Source organism: Coturnix japonica, chromosome 2 (assembly GCF_054131305.1).
Source record: "Coturnix japonica strain WE chromosome 2, WE-NBRP24, whole genome shotgun sequence".
NCBI lineage: Eukaryota > Metazoa > Chordata > Aves > Galliformes > Phasianidae > Coturnix > Coturnix japonica.
This window is the reverse complement of record NC_140664.1, coordinates 127,687,927-127,703,898: the sequence shown is the minus strand read 5'-3', so window position 1 is coordinate 127,703,898 and position 15,972 is coordinate 127,687,927. Positions and strand designations below refer to the sequence as shown.

Below are 15,972 nucleotides of genomic sequence, written 5' to 3'. Positions count from 1 at the left end.
AAACATAAGCAGAGGAGGCAGCTCCTGCCAAAACAGCTGATCTCTCCTTGTTCACCACACATTTGAGCTTCTTGTCGCACTGCTGAGGAACTGGATTTGTCTTGTAAGACACTGCCACCAGTATGGCAGAAAAGAATACAAATAAAAAGACAGAGGAACTAGAGTTAAATAACAAGATAGAGAAACTAAAGTTATAAACGCATCAGTCTGTGCCTTGGGATGGTTCTCCTGCGACTGAGCAAAAAAAGGAGTAACAGCCTGAGGAGATACTACTTGTTTCTTTGTAACCCAGAAGTTGTTAAAGGAACCCTTAAGCATCTTTACCCTCAGAAGGGATACAGTTACTAAAACGCTGGCGGCTGATTCTGCAGGATCTATGCCGACAGTTGTTTCGGAGAGGGGAAGGAGAAGCGCTCTTGCTTGATCCTAAAAAAAACGTTAGTTTTCCCTGTGCCGAACACTTGGTGCTGAACCAATTGCAAAGTATCGCTTTCATCGGCCCCGTCCCACCCCGCCTCCATTTCGAGCCGTACAGCCCGACTCCCCCGCCCCGCACGGGATCGCGGCTCATGCGCGGAGCAGGGTCCCGTCTCCAATGGAGGAGCAACGCGTGCGCGGCGTCCCGAGCGGCCATGAGCCGAGCGGCCATGCGCCGTGCAGCCCCCGCCCGCCCCGCTGCGGGGCATTGCGGCCGCCCTCGCTTGCCGTAGCACGGGCCGTACCAAACGTGTCTCCTGCGACGGGGGGATGCGGTCGGAAAGCCGCGGCTCGCCGTGAGCGGCCGCCCCGAGCCAACCTGCGGTCGGCGGGCGGAGGCCGGGGCGGAGTGGAAGAGCCGGGCGACGCGCGGTGCTGCGGGCGAGGAAGGGGAGACCTCAGCTCAGCTCACCCCCACCCGCAGTGGAGGCGCTCGGCGAGGGGCGGGGCGTGAGGGGCGAGCGGCTTTGGGTAATGGCAGCGCTGTGAGGACGAGGAGCGGGGCAGGGACCGCGGCCGCGCGACAGGGAGCGAGGGAGCCGGCGGCGGCGCCGATCGGGCCCCGTGCCGCCAGGTAACCCCAGCGGCCGCGCCGAGCGCAGGGAGCCCGCGCCGGGCCGGGAGGCGGCGGTGCACGGCCCCGCGATGAGACTGGGGGCGCCGCGGCCCTGCCCTGCCCGGGGGTGCAGCCCGCGAGCCCCGCGCCCCGCCCCGCACCACGGGGCCGCCGGTCCCCGCTGCCGTCGCTCGGGGAGGGGCCGGGGCCGCTCGCGTCCGAGCGGTCCCGATCCGGGCCCTGTCCCGCAGGAGGGCGCGGCGGGGCGCTGGCCGGGGCCGTCACGGGCCACTTTCGCTTTGGCTCAGGCGCTGGGAGGGGCGCAGGGGTGTCCCGCCTGGTCCGCTCCTCGGCCCGTTCTTCCCCGGGCGCAGCGTCCGAACGAGGAATGTGGCAGCGGCTAAAAACGTGTGCTCGTGTCCAACAACGCCACCGGAGTGACAGCGGGGCACTTTAAAGGAGGATGGGCGAAGGGGACACCGTCCGTTCCTTGTCCCAATGCGTTAATAGCTTTCAGCGGCAGCTGCTCACCTTAGGGCTTGTCAGACGGGTATGGTTTCCCACCCCCGAATGGTGTAAACCCCGGGGCAGATATTCTGTGCTTGTGTAACTTTTACCACCAACGTTGTGTAGATCAGTACGGAGTGTTTGGTGCTCAGCAGCGCTGTGTTTGTGCGTGGAGCTCACAACCCCCCACCCTGTGTGCTGCAGAAAGAGTTACACTGAATTTGTTAATGTTTCAACACCGATTTTACGTTCCCATTGAACTGAAAGTTGTAAGAGATTGCCCAACTCCAGCCAGCTCTGTCTTAAGCCATTCAATCCTGGAATGCCTGCGTGCTTTACATGTTATATGCTCTGGTGACACTAAATACGATGTTACAGATTGCTGTGACATACTGTGGGGCTTTCTCTTCAGCCTTCCTTCCCTCTCGGCTTAGAATAACTTCTTAGGGTCACCTGAAGGTCCTCTTGCATTTTTCAGATGAGTACTATTAAAAGTTTTGAGTAAAGAGTAAAATCTCACTGATTTTTATTTCCTCTGTTTGAAAAAACAAAGCTACGGTTTCCTTGACATTATTTGCTGTTCAGTTTCTTTATGAAATCTATGCAGATGTGGGTAATAAATTGATTACACTTGAAGCGAAAACTGTTGCGTTGCAGAGAGTGGAAAACAACCTTCTGAAGTTCCTGAGTTTTTAGTGCTTCATGAGTCTAATTAACTAGTTGAGGTGCTTTTGTGGAGACATAAGGTGTAAAAGTTGCATCTGACATTATTAGTATTCTTTCTTTCTTTGAATTGAGAAGCTGAGTATCCTTCAGTTTGAGGAATAAGGAGCCAGCAGGATTAAGGGGGTGAGCCACTTCCATGGTTAGATGGCTTTTCGATCTATAGTTTAACTCTTTCCTTTATATAGATGTGTCTGGTGCTACAGGTTGATTTGTCAGTGGCTTTCTTCCTTTTCCTTCTGCCTATGAACATTTGGAATCAGGTGACAAGTCACCTGTCCACCTCAATAAAACAGGAATAGGAATGTTCTTCCTTCTAGTCTTAAGGTGACATCTTTCTGAGTGGGATCTGGGCATGTTTTATGTCAGTAATTTCAAACAACCAGATCCTCCGCTCAGCGTGTTTCTGCTCCAGGTTCTCATTGCTGCAGCTGAAGCAGCCTTTGTGCAGAGGTAAAACTTATAGGAAACTGAGACTCTTCGTGCTATACTGTTGAATGGGAAGATTCATGAAGTGCTGAACTGCACGAGAGGTGTGGTGCTGTTAACTAGATTGGCATTGTGTTATGGGTGATTCATGCATCATCAACACTCCCTTCTATAATGTTAAAAATAAGAGCTTGACTTGGAAGGTGGATGGGCAGGGAGAAGGGATCCTTTGTATTGCTGTGCTGATGTGGTGCAGCACACAAAGTTGAAGTTGAAAAAATTCAAATTGAATGTATTTTAAAAAATGATTGTGCAACGTTGCCTGATATGTCTAATTTTTCCACAGGTTAACACTAAAACCCCACAATGTCCTTGAAACCACGAGTAGTTGACTTCGATGAAACATGGAACAAACTTCTAACAACAATTAAAGCTGTTGTTATGTTGGATTATGTTGAAAGAGCGACGTGGAATGACCGCTTCTCGTATCCTTTAAGTGACAATGTGTTCATGTGATGTGTCTGGCACACAGTAGGTCTGTGTTGTAGAATGTTTTCAGTGGTCTTGATCAGAAGCACATTTTAAGGTTATACTTTCTATTAGGTGTATGATTCATGGCCAAAGGGTGGGAAATTCTGCATGCTTGTGAAGTGCTCGATTTGATACACTGCTAAAAAGTTTTTCTTACTTTCAGTAATATCCATCTTTAGCTTGTGCTGAGGTTATTCACAAAACTGTATGCAACTTTCTCCTTTTTGATAATAAGTTTTCCTTGTACAAGTGTGTGTGTGGCAGGGGTGGGCACCTATGACAGAACTCCTCTAAATCTAGGGGGCGGTGGGATTGTTTTGTTTTACTTAAACCAATCTCCTTATTCTTCTGCACTTTTAAGTATACTGTTGACCACCGTATCAGCTGCAATCATATAATTTTTCTGCTTAAGTTACAACTGCACAAAGGATGTTACAGTGAATGATTTTGTTTTTTGCATTTAAAATGGGCTTGTAATAAGCCTTAAGTTTCAGTGAACTTCTTTTTAAAGAAGCAAAGCTGTGCCCTGCGTCTATGCATTCATTAGCCTTTACAGTGTGGTGAATAATTAGAGAATTTTTGGAGGCTTTGTAGCTGCTCCCTGGCAATCTGATTAGATTTGGTTTGATTATAAGGTGGAAGAACGGTTTAGCCTTATATAGCAATTCTCTGATTCTAGAAGGTGAAATAAGAGTTGCATGGGAAGACCTTTCTTTATATGTTATTCTACCATGAGCTTATTCTGTTATGTGGGAGTTGGGCTCTTTCTGAGCACCTCACCACTGCTCAGAATTGCTTTCCCATTTGCCTGTGATTTTTAGTGTATATCTGTAAGTATATACAAATTCGGTTGCTTGTAGGCTATGTAGAAGATGGTTGTGGAGTTGTATGGTGCAGTAATCTTGAAAAAGCTCTTTAATTTTAAAACTTAATCATTGATTTTTGGGGGTATGACTGTCCACCTTGTCTGAGACACCAAACCTTATTCTTTTAGCTTTAATTGTGCATTTCCGTGCTTGTACGTTGTGCTGTAGTAATTTTTTCTAAGCAGATTTTAAGAACCGTGTGTTTCAGTCTTCCATGAGCTGTTAAATTCTTTAGTTTGAGACTAACCATTTTAAAACAGTGCCCAAAATGGGTTAAAAATTTAAGGTAATAGTTGAATGGGATGTTGGATTGACATCGTGTTCCATATAAGAAGTTCAAAGTGTACCAATATGCAAAGTCTGCTGTTGATTCTCTGTTGTGATTTACTTTGTTGATTGAACATCAGGAAGGGAACGCTTATAGCAGAAGCAGGCTTGGAAGAATCGTTCGGCATGTCATTCTTAAAAACTTATTTACTGTCATCTCTTCATTATGTTCCTGGGAAGGTGGCATTATCAGTGTCTAATTTGGCACAGTTGAGAGCCTTTTGGAGCATTCTTTATGGCAGAATGGTCTTCTGTGGCCTCTATGGCAGAGGAGCTTCTATGACTTGTAACTTCCAATGCTAAATTTGTGTTAGTTGTTCTGCTACACTGACCAAGCTGTATGTTTTAATATGAACTGTTCATGATCATTCTTCTGTACAGCTGTTGTGGAAGCTTTTTCTTCCGCTTTACATGTAAAAAGAATAAAAACCAAAACATCTTAAGACATTATTAATAAGTTCTAAATGCCAGGTCTTCCTAAAACGTATCTTGTTCTGTGATAGCTTTTTGCTCTCTGCTGTATTTCATTTAGTTGGAGTTAATGTGTTTCTAAGCATCTAGAGGGATGTTAGGATCGGTGCATGTATCTGTCCTTTCCAGAGATCTGACTTAAAAACAGAATGAGGAAATGTTTGCTTAATCTATTTTTCTTGTGGCTTAATGAGCGTAATAAAAAAATATGACTAATAGGTTGGAACTGAGTGTTAATGAAATTCATTCAGGCTATTTGATTGATTCTAGCACCAGTTGATCTGTGTAATTTCTCTGTAGTGAAAACAGTGATGTGGAAACAACGAATAAACTGCAGCTAAGAACTGTGATTTCAATCTGCTGCAGCTTAATTCTAAGTGATTGCTTTCTCATGTGCTGCTTGAGACAGCTGAGATCAGTTAGGGTGCACAGTATTTTAGGGCTGGTAGGTTGGTAATGTGCAGTTATCTTCTAGAACTAATCCTTGTATTATTATTTTCCGAAAACTTGATGTGAATATGGTGTTTTCTCTGTAACTCTGATAACTTTATTGTTAAACATAGCTTATCTTTAGACATAGCTCATCTCAAATTTGAAATGCTAGAATGGCAATGAGCTGAGAATCCCATCTGGAGAAGATGTCTTGAAAGACCATATGTCACTTTATTTAAACCGTGAGTCATCTTGAGCCACCTTTGACCTTCAGATTTCCTTTCAGGTTCTTTGTGGGAAAATGGGTGTTTCTGGAGTTGTTCTTTGTCCAGTAAATGAATGATGATTGCATCTCTCTACTTGAGATAGAATTTACAGGAATTTGGTTATGACATATGACTAATACAACTTCTAATGCTTTGCTTATAACTATGTAGCTGCTTAGAGTGTATTCTTTAAGGTAAGAGGCTGCTCAAGCTTGAATAGGGAGTGGTGGTTTATACCTTTGATAGTTGTACTTTGATAATGGCTATCTAGAAATACGATTTCTTTGGCAAGGAGAACATCAGGATCTTCCTGTAATTGTCTTGATGGTTTATTTTTTTCAGCAGTAGAACTGACTGTTGCACCAACCATATAAATAGGATGATTGGTATTTAGGATGGGGAGAGATGTGCTTGTACTGCAAACAAAATTGTAAGGCCTCTAATTTGACAACGTGCTTCTTTCTGTTTTTCTGTGTACTTGCTCTCTCTCTCTCTGCTAATCCCTCATTCCACAGGAATCCTATGGTGAGTCAGAAACTTTTGATCTGGACATGTATAATCATGTATCCTTAATAGAGGAACCAATTCAAAGGAAAGGAAGAGTAAATAAAGTCAATGTGATAGAGGTTCTGACAGAGGGCTCTGTGAGTTTAGGTAGTCACACGTGTGCTTTTGCAAAGGAAGATTGAATCATAGACATTTTCAGAGTGCTCTGCTTTGATCACCTTTAGATTTCTTCAAAACTCTGTGTTAATATGTTATCCTACATAGATACTTTATCCACAAGGGCAGTAACTGTGAGCACTTGTTACTTTGAATACAGTATTTTCTTGATAATGATCTTTTTTTTCCCCTTTGTTTGGAATTGGTTATGTTTCCTAATTCTGGGGTAATGCCCCTCCAATAGCCAGGGCTGAAGCACTTACGTAGCACAAGGCTTTTGATTTTCTTGTGCTCAACACAGATTGTAGGGCCCTAAGCAGCGGTTTGGCTTCAGTTTCCTTGGACCTTTCTCAGCCTTCCTTATAAGGAGCTGGATTGGAAGGACAGATGGCTTTTAGCGTTAAGGATAAATTATTGAACAGTGAAGGCTCCTTTCTCATCTTCTAAGGGACAGCAGTGCAGAAGAAATATGCTTTTAGTTCATGGAGCAAAGCATGAGGAGTTTTCAGTGGTTCATCCTTCAAACAATTTTTATTTTAGTTAAGAAATTCACCACTTTTTGAACATTGCCCTTCAAATTGGATTCTGACCTGAAGGGTACATTTAGGTGAGCAAACTGCAACAAACTGAGCGAGAATGTAAACATTGTGTAGCAAGGCTGCTCTGTGATGCCTTTTGGAGACTGTTGACTTCTTCATAGAAATCTAAAGGAACTTGTCATCCAGAAAGTGGGGCCTGTGTTGAGTTGTATGTTTGGCTGGTGCAGGAAAGTGTGTGAGGTGTCTGTGGGAGTGCTCTTGTGATGAAGCTACTGGTGTATTTTCAACAGGTCTGCAAACTGTCACATGTCAAGTGGTAGACTCCATTTCTTTCCACTTGTACTGAAGTTTGTTCTCTAGAATAAGGAGAGGCTTGTTTGAAAGATGTATGTTTTCCATGAAATACAGATACTGGTTTTGTTTTTAAATAAGTGATTACAGCAGTAATGGTCACCTGGGTTCCCAACCAAAGCCTAGGGTGCAGAGGCAAGATGAACTCAGATATTTAACTGCTGCTGTTGCTAGATAAGCTGCTGTTACTATTTTGTGCTGTTGTATTGAGGGCTGTGTGTTTTCTCTCACTTCAAAGCAAGTTATTCCTGTAGCAGGTATGTGTAACTTTGTTTTGGTGATCCAAATGGGTAGTGTAATCGTGGATCTAAATAGAAAAGTCATGTCCTATTGACTTGGCAGTAGCCTGGGATTTCTAACTCTGGAGTTTACTTCCTCAACTATCTTACTTGTGTGGTAAAAAGATTGCGGACTGGATGATATTGAGGATCATTCACCTGCAGGTCATCCTTAGACTGCATTTGTTTAGAGGTGGTTTATAAGGTGTGATTTTTTCCATACAAATGAAGTTTTAAGAAAACCCATTGTTCTTTGCTAAATTTCTTGTGGTGTTTTATTGGTTACCACTGCAGGTTGGTGTAGCATAATGCAGTGAATATTGCATGTTTTGTTCACAGAGGTTTTTATTTAGTGCTACTTGGCATTAATAGGAGGGTTCAGATAAAGATCTGTAAGGATGATGTAATTTCAGTCAATAGCAGGCACTAGTTGTTGTTCTCTGGGAGCGTAATTGCCATGTAAAGGCTTTTTCAGTTCAGTTCTACATCAGTGTCTTCTCTGTTTTGAACAATACTTCTGTGTCCAAGAGGAGCCACACTTTTGGGATGAACTGTGATGAAAGCTTGATGCTGTTCTGTAGATGAAGCAAGTAACTTGTCAGCTGTCCTTACGTCTTTTCCCCTTTAAACAGGCACATGCATTTTATTTATTTAAGGTGGACTAGAGGAAATCAGCTCTTGCGCTTTCTCTTTGTTGAAGAACTTTGTTTTAATATAGATTGCTTTTATTCCTAATGTGACTAGTTTTATGCATTGCCTAAACGTAATGACAAAGCATGATTATTCTTTAAATCATTCTAATGATTTTTCAGAAGCAGTGTGGTTCCCAGAGATACCAGCTGAAGCTTCGTCTTGGCATTGCTTGACTTTATTGAAAGTTCTTAACTGTGATTGATTTTCCTGACAAGGTGCTGGAGGAGTGTGTGAAGTGACTCTTTTTCTAGCTTGATACAGCTCTGCAAGATAATTCAGTTTGATGTGTTTGCTGCTGCCCTTTAAGTGAGCAAGTGTAATGATTTTGTCTAGCTGTGTGGTCTAAACAAGATTACTAAAATAATAATTATAGTCAAATAAGCCAAAGGTTTATTGATCCAAATCACTGTTGTGATGGCGTAATTGTTCTTCTTAGGAAGCTGAGGGGATTATAATAAGGGCAGTAAACTGGTGTGGATCTGAAGGGGAGAAGAAACTGGGCAAGCACAGGGATTAGAATTTAGCTTCACTTCATGTTGTGCACTGCTCTGTGCTCTTTGTCTAATTAACACTTCTTTAATAGTTACCTTTATCCAAAAAGAAAGAGTTTGAATTTCACGCTGGTTGTGGACCCGGAATTATTATTTTAGATTTATGTTCACTTTTAGATTAATATATATATATTGTATGTGATAAATAAGCAATAGAAGTCAGCTCAGCATGGGGCTGTCAGAATTTCTGGGATTTTAGATCTAACGCTCCTTCAGCTTCCACTACTTAAAACAGAGATATTGATGATTGATGCTGTAAGCTTAGAGTCTTGTGAATCAGGGTTTGCATGAGCTTAATAAAAAGATACATTTCATCTTTTGTGCTTCATCTTTAAAAATGTTTTTTTATGTAATTGACTGGGAGGAGTTCCTGTATATCTTAAATTTATGTTCATGAATTCTCATGCTTTAAGCAGATATGAACCTTGACTCAGAGCCCAGAGACATTTATGCTTTGTGTGTGGCTTATCCTGAACCTCTCGGCGAGAGACTTTATACTGAGACAAAAATTTTCTTGGAAAATCATGTACGCCATTTACACAAGGTAACCCACACAGTTACTGATGTGTGTGTCAGTATTAGTTATCCTTATTTTTTTATTTTTTTTTTTTGGCTTTGTGGAGGGTTTTTGTGGTGTTCACTTGAAGTTGTGCAGGTTTTTTTGAGGCTAAGTTAGAGATGTGAATGACCTGGAGACTATACAGCTGGATCTGTATAGTCTCTATATATAGAGACTATATATAGAGAGATCTATCTGTGTTCGTATGTTTTATATACTCATTGTTGGCTTGAAAACTAAGTTTGTTCTTCTCTGTTCAATGTTTATATTCAAAGAAGTTATAGCAATGTCTTTATGTTCCGAATGTGTTGGATGTTGTTATTAGCCTTTCATAAAGTGTAAAACTTCACTCTAATGTCCTGGAGGCAGGTTGTATGTATTCTACTGAAGAAAACTTCTGAAATGTGGGAAATAAAGTAAAAAATAATAATAATAGTTAGGGGGAAGAAGTAATGATTATTTATCATGACATGATAACAGTATTTCTGTATTGATATAGCTGTAAATTCTATGTCATCAGGTAAAAAAACGTAAAGTTGAGAGAATCGTGATCCATCATGTTGCATGTATAGGACGAATGAACAGTGTTTCCTTGTACTTCAACAAAAAGAGGAATAGATTTATACAAACACCAAAGACACAGCTTATTTAGAGAATGTACACATGTGTTTTACAGGATAGGCTGGGCACCATAGTTTGTAGTTGTACTGGTTATAGAAAGGCTTTGTCTGATTCTTTGGTGGACTAAATCAGTTTAGAGAACTGTCATGCAACTCAGTTATTTAGTGAGCTGGATGAGCTTATTTAGGCTAGGCAGGCGGGTGCCAGCTCAATGGAAACTGTGAGAAGTAGTAGATGGCATGCATCTACTTCTTAAACTGTCTGCTCATCATTTGTCTTTGAATTAATTTTGCAAAATCTTGGTGGAATTCGTATTGCAGTGGAAAGCAATTTTGGTTCCATCCAGTCTGCTAGTTTTCCTCTTTTATGTATTTGTTGCATAGACTTTTTTATTGCTTGAAAGTTTAACGTTCATACTCTGGAGCTGATTCCTAGGATCTCATCACACTAATTCACGGAATCATAGAATTACTCAGGTTGGAAAAGACCACAAAGATCATAAAGTCTAACCACAGCATAACCATAGTACCCTAACTCTAACAGCCCTCTGCTAAATTGTATCTCTGAACACCGCATCCAAATGGCTCTTAAACACATCCAGGGATGGTGACTCGACCACCTCCCTGGGCAGCCTATTCCAGCGTTAAATACCATTTCTATAAAGAAGTGTTTCCTAACGTCCAACCTAAATTTACCTTGGCACAACTTGAGGCCATTTCCCCTTGTCCTGTCACAAGTGAGAAGAGACTTTCCCTGCTCTCACTGTAAGCACCTTTCAGGTACTGGAAGATGGCAATAAGGTCTCCTCTCAACCTCCTTTTCCCCAGACTAAACAGCTGCAGCTCTCTCAGCCTCTCCTCATAGGGTTGATTTTCCAAGTCCTTCACAAGCCTCATTGCCCTTTTCTGGACCTGCTCTAGTTCCTCCATGTCTTTATTTGTACTGAGGTGCCCAGAACTGAACACAGTACTCGAGGTGAGGCCTCATCAATGCTGACTAGGCAAGGATGACTTGCCTAGTCTTGCTCACCATTCCTAATACAAGCCAGGATGCCATTGGCCTTCTTGGCCACCCGGGCACACTGCTGGCTCATATTCAGCCAACTGTCCATCAGTACACCAAGGTCCCTTTCATTTAAATCTGAATTGTTGAACATGTTCTTGTTGAAATCTGAATTTATTTTGAGAACTTCAGGACACCAGCAGCTTCTTAGAACATAAATGGCTGACATTCCAAAAGATTAGTGCCCAGTTTTACAGAAGTTATGGTGTGTTTAAGTTTGCATAGACTTGTGTTCTTTTAAACATTTTTAATTTCTAGGATTATTGGTAAGTAGGATGGATTTTCGGGTGAGTGTTCAAATGAATCCTGTTTTCTAAGTATTTATAGTTAGTGAGGTGACTGTTCTGGTGTGTCAGATGGCTACATGGGTTTAAAATTGGTGCGCTGGCATGTGAGAAAGTGGTTCTGTAGTTATGCACCAGCATGTTATGAGAGTATGAACCGTGCTTGTTCTCTAAGGCGGATAGGAAATTAATGTATTTAGACATTGTTCTTTTAGAATACAAAGTAAAACAACATCTGCTGTTGTCGTTGGCTTATCTATCAAAACTACATAATAATAATACTTGTTAGTTTTCCGGTTATAGCAACAACGTTATTTTCAGAGTTGCTGGCATTTAGCTGTGGTGGTCCTTATGCTCCTGTGGTTATTCTATAACAGTAATCCTGGTACAGCTTTCAATTTATGGGTGCCATTTTCTTGCTAACTTCATGGATGTCTGTGCATGGGTTTCTTTCTTCACAGAAAGTTTTGGAATCTGAAGAGCAAGTACTGGTTATGTATCACAGATACTGGGAAGAATACAGCAAAGGAGCAGACTATATGGACTGTTTATACAGGTAAGCTTTGCAAAAAAGTTGTTAAATCTCTGGAATTATTTCTGTGATTTGTTTCTTAAAGTGAAGAATGTTTAAGGAGAGTAAGAGTAGCCATGTGCGCCGTGTCGGTTTTGGAGGGAACATAATTACGGAAGCAGAACAAAATGGAGGGAAAAAGAAGAGTGATGCTTCATTAGGTTATTCTGTGCCTTGCTCCTTACCACTGAAGTAATAATCCTGGATGATTTGTACTATTTCTAATATAGTCTCCTGTTGTTTCTTATGTTTTGGTGCCAGTTATGCTGCTGCTAACCAGTTCTGTACTGTAACAGCTCGTATTCTCTACTTTGCCCTGGTAAGGCCTCATCTGGAGTATTGTGTCTGCTTCTGGGCTCCCTGGTACAAAAAAGGCAGGGATCTCTTGGAAGGAGTCCAGCAGAGGGCCACAAAGATGGTGAAGTGCCTGGAGCATCTCCCCTGTGAAGGAAGGCTGAGTGAACTGAGTCTGTTTAGCCTTGAGAAAAGAAGATTTAGAGGGGACCTGATCCAGGTCTATAAATATCTGAGGTGTGGGGGGTAAAGTGGCAAGGCCAGACTCTTTTCAGCAGTGTGTGGAGACAGGACAAGGGGAAACAGGCAGAAACTGGAGCATAGGAAGTTCCGCACGAATGCGCTCAGGAACTTCTGTACGGTGAGGGTGACGGAGCACTGGAACACAACAGGGGGGTTGTGGAGTCTCCTTCTGTGGAGATATTCAAGACCTGCCTGGATGCATACCTGTGTGACCTGGTGTAGGGAACCTGCTTTGGAAGTTCCTTCCAACCCCTATGGTTCTGTGATGCTACAAGATGGCATTGTACTAAAGTTGTTGCCTGGACTGACTGCTCAGATCTCATTGGATCTTTGAGATGGTCCCTCTTTCAAAAACAGAAATATAAAGAGGAAAAATTACTCAGTTTTATACATACTTGCACGTGCAAGTTATCATGAGAAATTGTGATATTATTAATATTTATTATATAGTAACATATTCATTTCTTACTTTACGAGGAATTTACTAAGTGTGTAGGCCTATACGTTCTATTGTGTGCAAAGGGGTTTAATTGTAAGCAATGGTAGCTTGAAGAAAATCTTGATTAATTATTTGAATTCTTCTAAAAACAAACTGTAATGTTTAGTTGCAGTTTTTTATGGCTTTAATTGCATCTTATGTGTTAGAATAGTGAATTATATTGTCACATGAGGTCTTTATCCATGAATGCTTGCAGTGACCTGTGAGAGTTCTTCACACGTTGGCATTTGATGTGAATTCCTTGAACACTTTCCTCAGCACTTTGTTAGGTTTGTTTCCATATGTCATTCTGCTGTGTTCATGGGCCACTTTGAGGATCAGTATAGACAGCAATTGTATAAGTAGCTGATTGTTTTCTTTGCCACTCGAATGCAAAAACTATAGAATAGGATAGGTACTTTAAACTGATAATGGAGAGATCTAGATAGAACAGCTTTTTTTGTTTTACTTTATAATCTAGGAGACCAATTGAAAATTGGTTGTCTGTAGTCTTTCTTTGCCAATTAACCTGTTTTTATTTGCATAGATTGTTTTTCTTTGACTTAACGGATGTTGCTTAAGGTCAGAATTTGTAATTAAAAGTTGCATCGCAGTCTGATTATTTGCATGGAATTGGAGGCAAATTTGGGTGAAAACAAAAGATTCTTCTTCAGCTTTTGAGGGTTTTCAGAAGAGGAAATAATATGAATAGAAAGCACTCGCTCTTTTTGCTTAAGGAAGTGTAGTATTTCTAGAAGTGTGCTGTACTGTTGTGTTACATTCATGGGTGGACAAATGCTTAATGAAGGGGAAATGCTTTGAATTTATGATGGAGAACCTAGGAGACAATAAGGAGCTGCTTTGAGACAGGTACAGTCTTGGTTTGATTACATGTCGGCAAAATTTCATGATGTCTGTTTTTCCAGTGCTATTATTTGTTTCTTATCAGGAATGTGTAATTAAAACCACTAAAACCAATTAAAACGTTAAAAAATAAAATACTTACATCTCATCCTTCTGACAAGGCTTTGCAAAGTCTGCGTCCCCAAGGACACTGTGCTACTGTGATGTGAAAACAGTGATTTGGGAGTGTGGTCACTGTATTTAGAACATTGATCTGTGGTTAGATTGTTGCCCTTAGTTGATCTAAAAATACCAAATACGTGAGTATTACCCTGTAACTTGGCAATCCATCCCAACGATTAGCCACCCTTTTAATTCCTAAATTAATATTTGGAGTTCCATTAAAATCCTTATAAAAGTACTTCTCAGTTAATTTACAAGTTCCTAATAACTGGAAAATTCCCCACAAAAATATGCTTATGTTTTCCAGACATTTTCCTGTCATTAACTGCTAATTTACACAGAGCACTGTTTTTTGGTATTCCTCTGTCAAATAGGTGTTGGAGTCCTTTACCATTCTTACAGACTTTATCACCTCTATCTGGATAAGTTCAGTGATTGTGTTTTGAGGTTTGGATGCAGAAACAAATGGCTGGTGGTCTGAAAGGGAACCAGCCTTAATGGTTTTATCTTGCTTGTTGTTTTTCCTGATTAGTCAGTAAAGCATAAGCCTACACAAGTGTACTCCCAAAGAATTGGGCTTGAGCTGTAGAATCAATGTTTCATGTGAAAGTTGTTTCAATAGTACTATGAGCCCATGGGTATTGTCTTCTATTTTCAGTCCTTGTTTCTGCAGTATGTTCCCGATTAACCCTATGGATTGTCTTCTAGATGTAATTTCAAGTAGTTACTCAAGGTGAAAAAATGTTTATCACTTCAGTAGAGAAGCTAATGTCAGATTAAGCTGTTTGCTCATCTTTTCTGTTATTTGCTTGTGCTGAGAGTTGATGTTAAGATCAGGGGAAGTGGGAAGGAATTATTGTCAAGCTGGTTTTCAGGATTTTTGAGCCAGTGGAAAGGGAGATTCTGCCTGGCTGTTTCTTGCCACCTCCTTTTTGCTGAATCTGGTAGGTTAAACATGTCTATTTGCTTGTGGATGCATTAATTTTATGATTGATCAGTTGCCTGGTCTAAAACTGTTGACAAGACTTGTCAGTGGAGGAGAAAAGGTGTGAGTAGGGAGAGCACAGGACTTGATGTTTTAGCTGGAGTAGCAAGAAAAGGGAAGGATGGTAGCTGCAGACTTGCCTAGTGTGAACAAAAAGATTGAGAAACTTGGTTACTTAAACAAGGCTTGTGTTCTGGCTGCTCAGTATGTCCACACAAGTTTTGTATGAAGCAATGGGGCTTCCACAGAGACCAGTATTTCAAATTTATGATGATTATTGATGGTAGCTTAGTGGTTTATGGTATTCTGTGGAGTTTGAAAATAGGTTAGCCCTCAGTGTCTCAGTTGGTCACCTCTGCATTATCGCCAGTCCTTATTCTTCATGCTCTGGTATCCTCAGTTCTCTCATGTTCAAAGGTTTCCATACTGTGTATCTCCTTATCTTCATTGCTATTCATTTACCTTCCTGCCTGAAGTGTTCAGACATCACTAATCTGGTATAGCCTCTAAAGTGTGCATCAGTTAAAGCCCTGCATTAGCCTGGCCCTTCTCAGTGCCTGGAACCAGGCATCTCAAAACTACTAGTTGTGTATGGTACTTTATTTGTTTGAAGTAAACTATACTTGAGTTAGTAAATCCCAAAATAAAATTAGGCATTTATAAGATTTATTTTATACAACTGCTCATAAAATTACTTCATTGATGTTAGTTTTGGATTATGTCAATCTGTTCTCATTTGTGCTTCCCAAATTACTGTAAATACTTCATTTAGACTACTGCTACTTGATTAAAATGTGTGTGGATTATGGAACCCACAAAAATTCAAGGTCTTGAAGAGAGTTACTGTAGCATGTATCTCATGAGACGTGAATGTGTGAGTCTTAATATTTGATTTGGCCACATAGTGCTACATTGAGAATGATGATGTCTCATGACAGGCATTTTTTTCCTCAGCAGATGTTGAGTACTATGAAGGGCTGTTGAGATTCCCCCTAGAGTGCTTGGAGTTCACCTTTTGTCAACAAAATCATTTTGTTTCTGTATGCATGTTGAGGACATAATTTTGAATACTGCCTGGAAAACAAAAACAAATGGAATTAATTTAGCTTGATGGTCTTTCGTTCTACGTTGTAGTTCTTTGTATAATGTTCTTCCTGTTGCCTTGTCTGAGGCAATGTAATTTTCAGTA

The 15,972-nt window shown here is 41.1% G+C and overlaps 1 protein-coding gene across 8 annotated transcripts in view; it reads left to right on the top strand.

The window, feature by feature from the left end:
* The first annotated feature begins 912 nt into the window (after positions 1 to 912).
* CUL2 (cullin 2) overlaps positions 913 to 15,972 on the top strand; it is a 39,332-nt gene continuing 24,272 nt past the window's right edge. For 4 of the 8 annotated variants that reach the window (XR_014943145.1, XR_014943144.1, XM_015853113.3 and 1 more), the window contains exons 1-4: positions 947 to 1,051; positions 3,039 to 3,177; positions 9,102 to 9,204; positions 11,648 to 11,742. Coding sequence is in view for 5 of the 8 variants with exons in the window: in XM_015853113.3 (XP_015708599.1) it covers positions 3,059 to 3,177; positions 9,102 to 9,204; positions 11,648 to 11,742 (317 nt within the window). In the remaining 3 variants the exon portion in view is untranslated. Of the gene's footprint in view, positions 1,052 to 1,558; positions 1,584 to 3,038; positions 3,178 to 9,101; positions 9,205 to 11,647; positions 11,743 to 15,972 lie in introns of those variants that run through there. The other 4 variants (XR_014943146.1, XM_085538909.1, XM_032443026.2 and 1 more) reach the window with 2 other exon arrangements.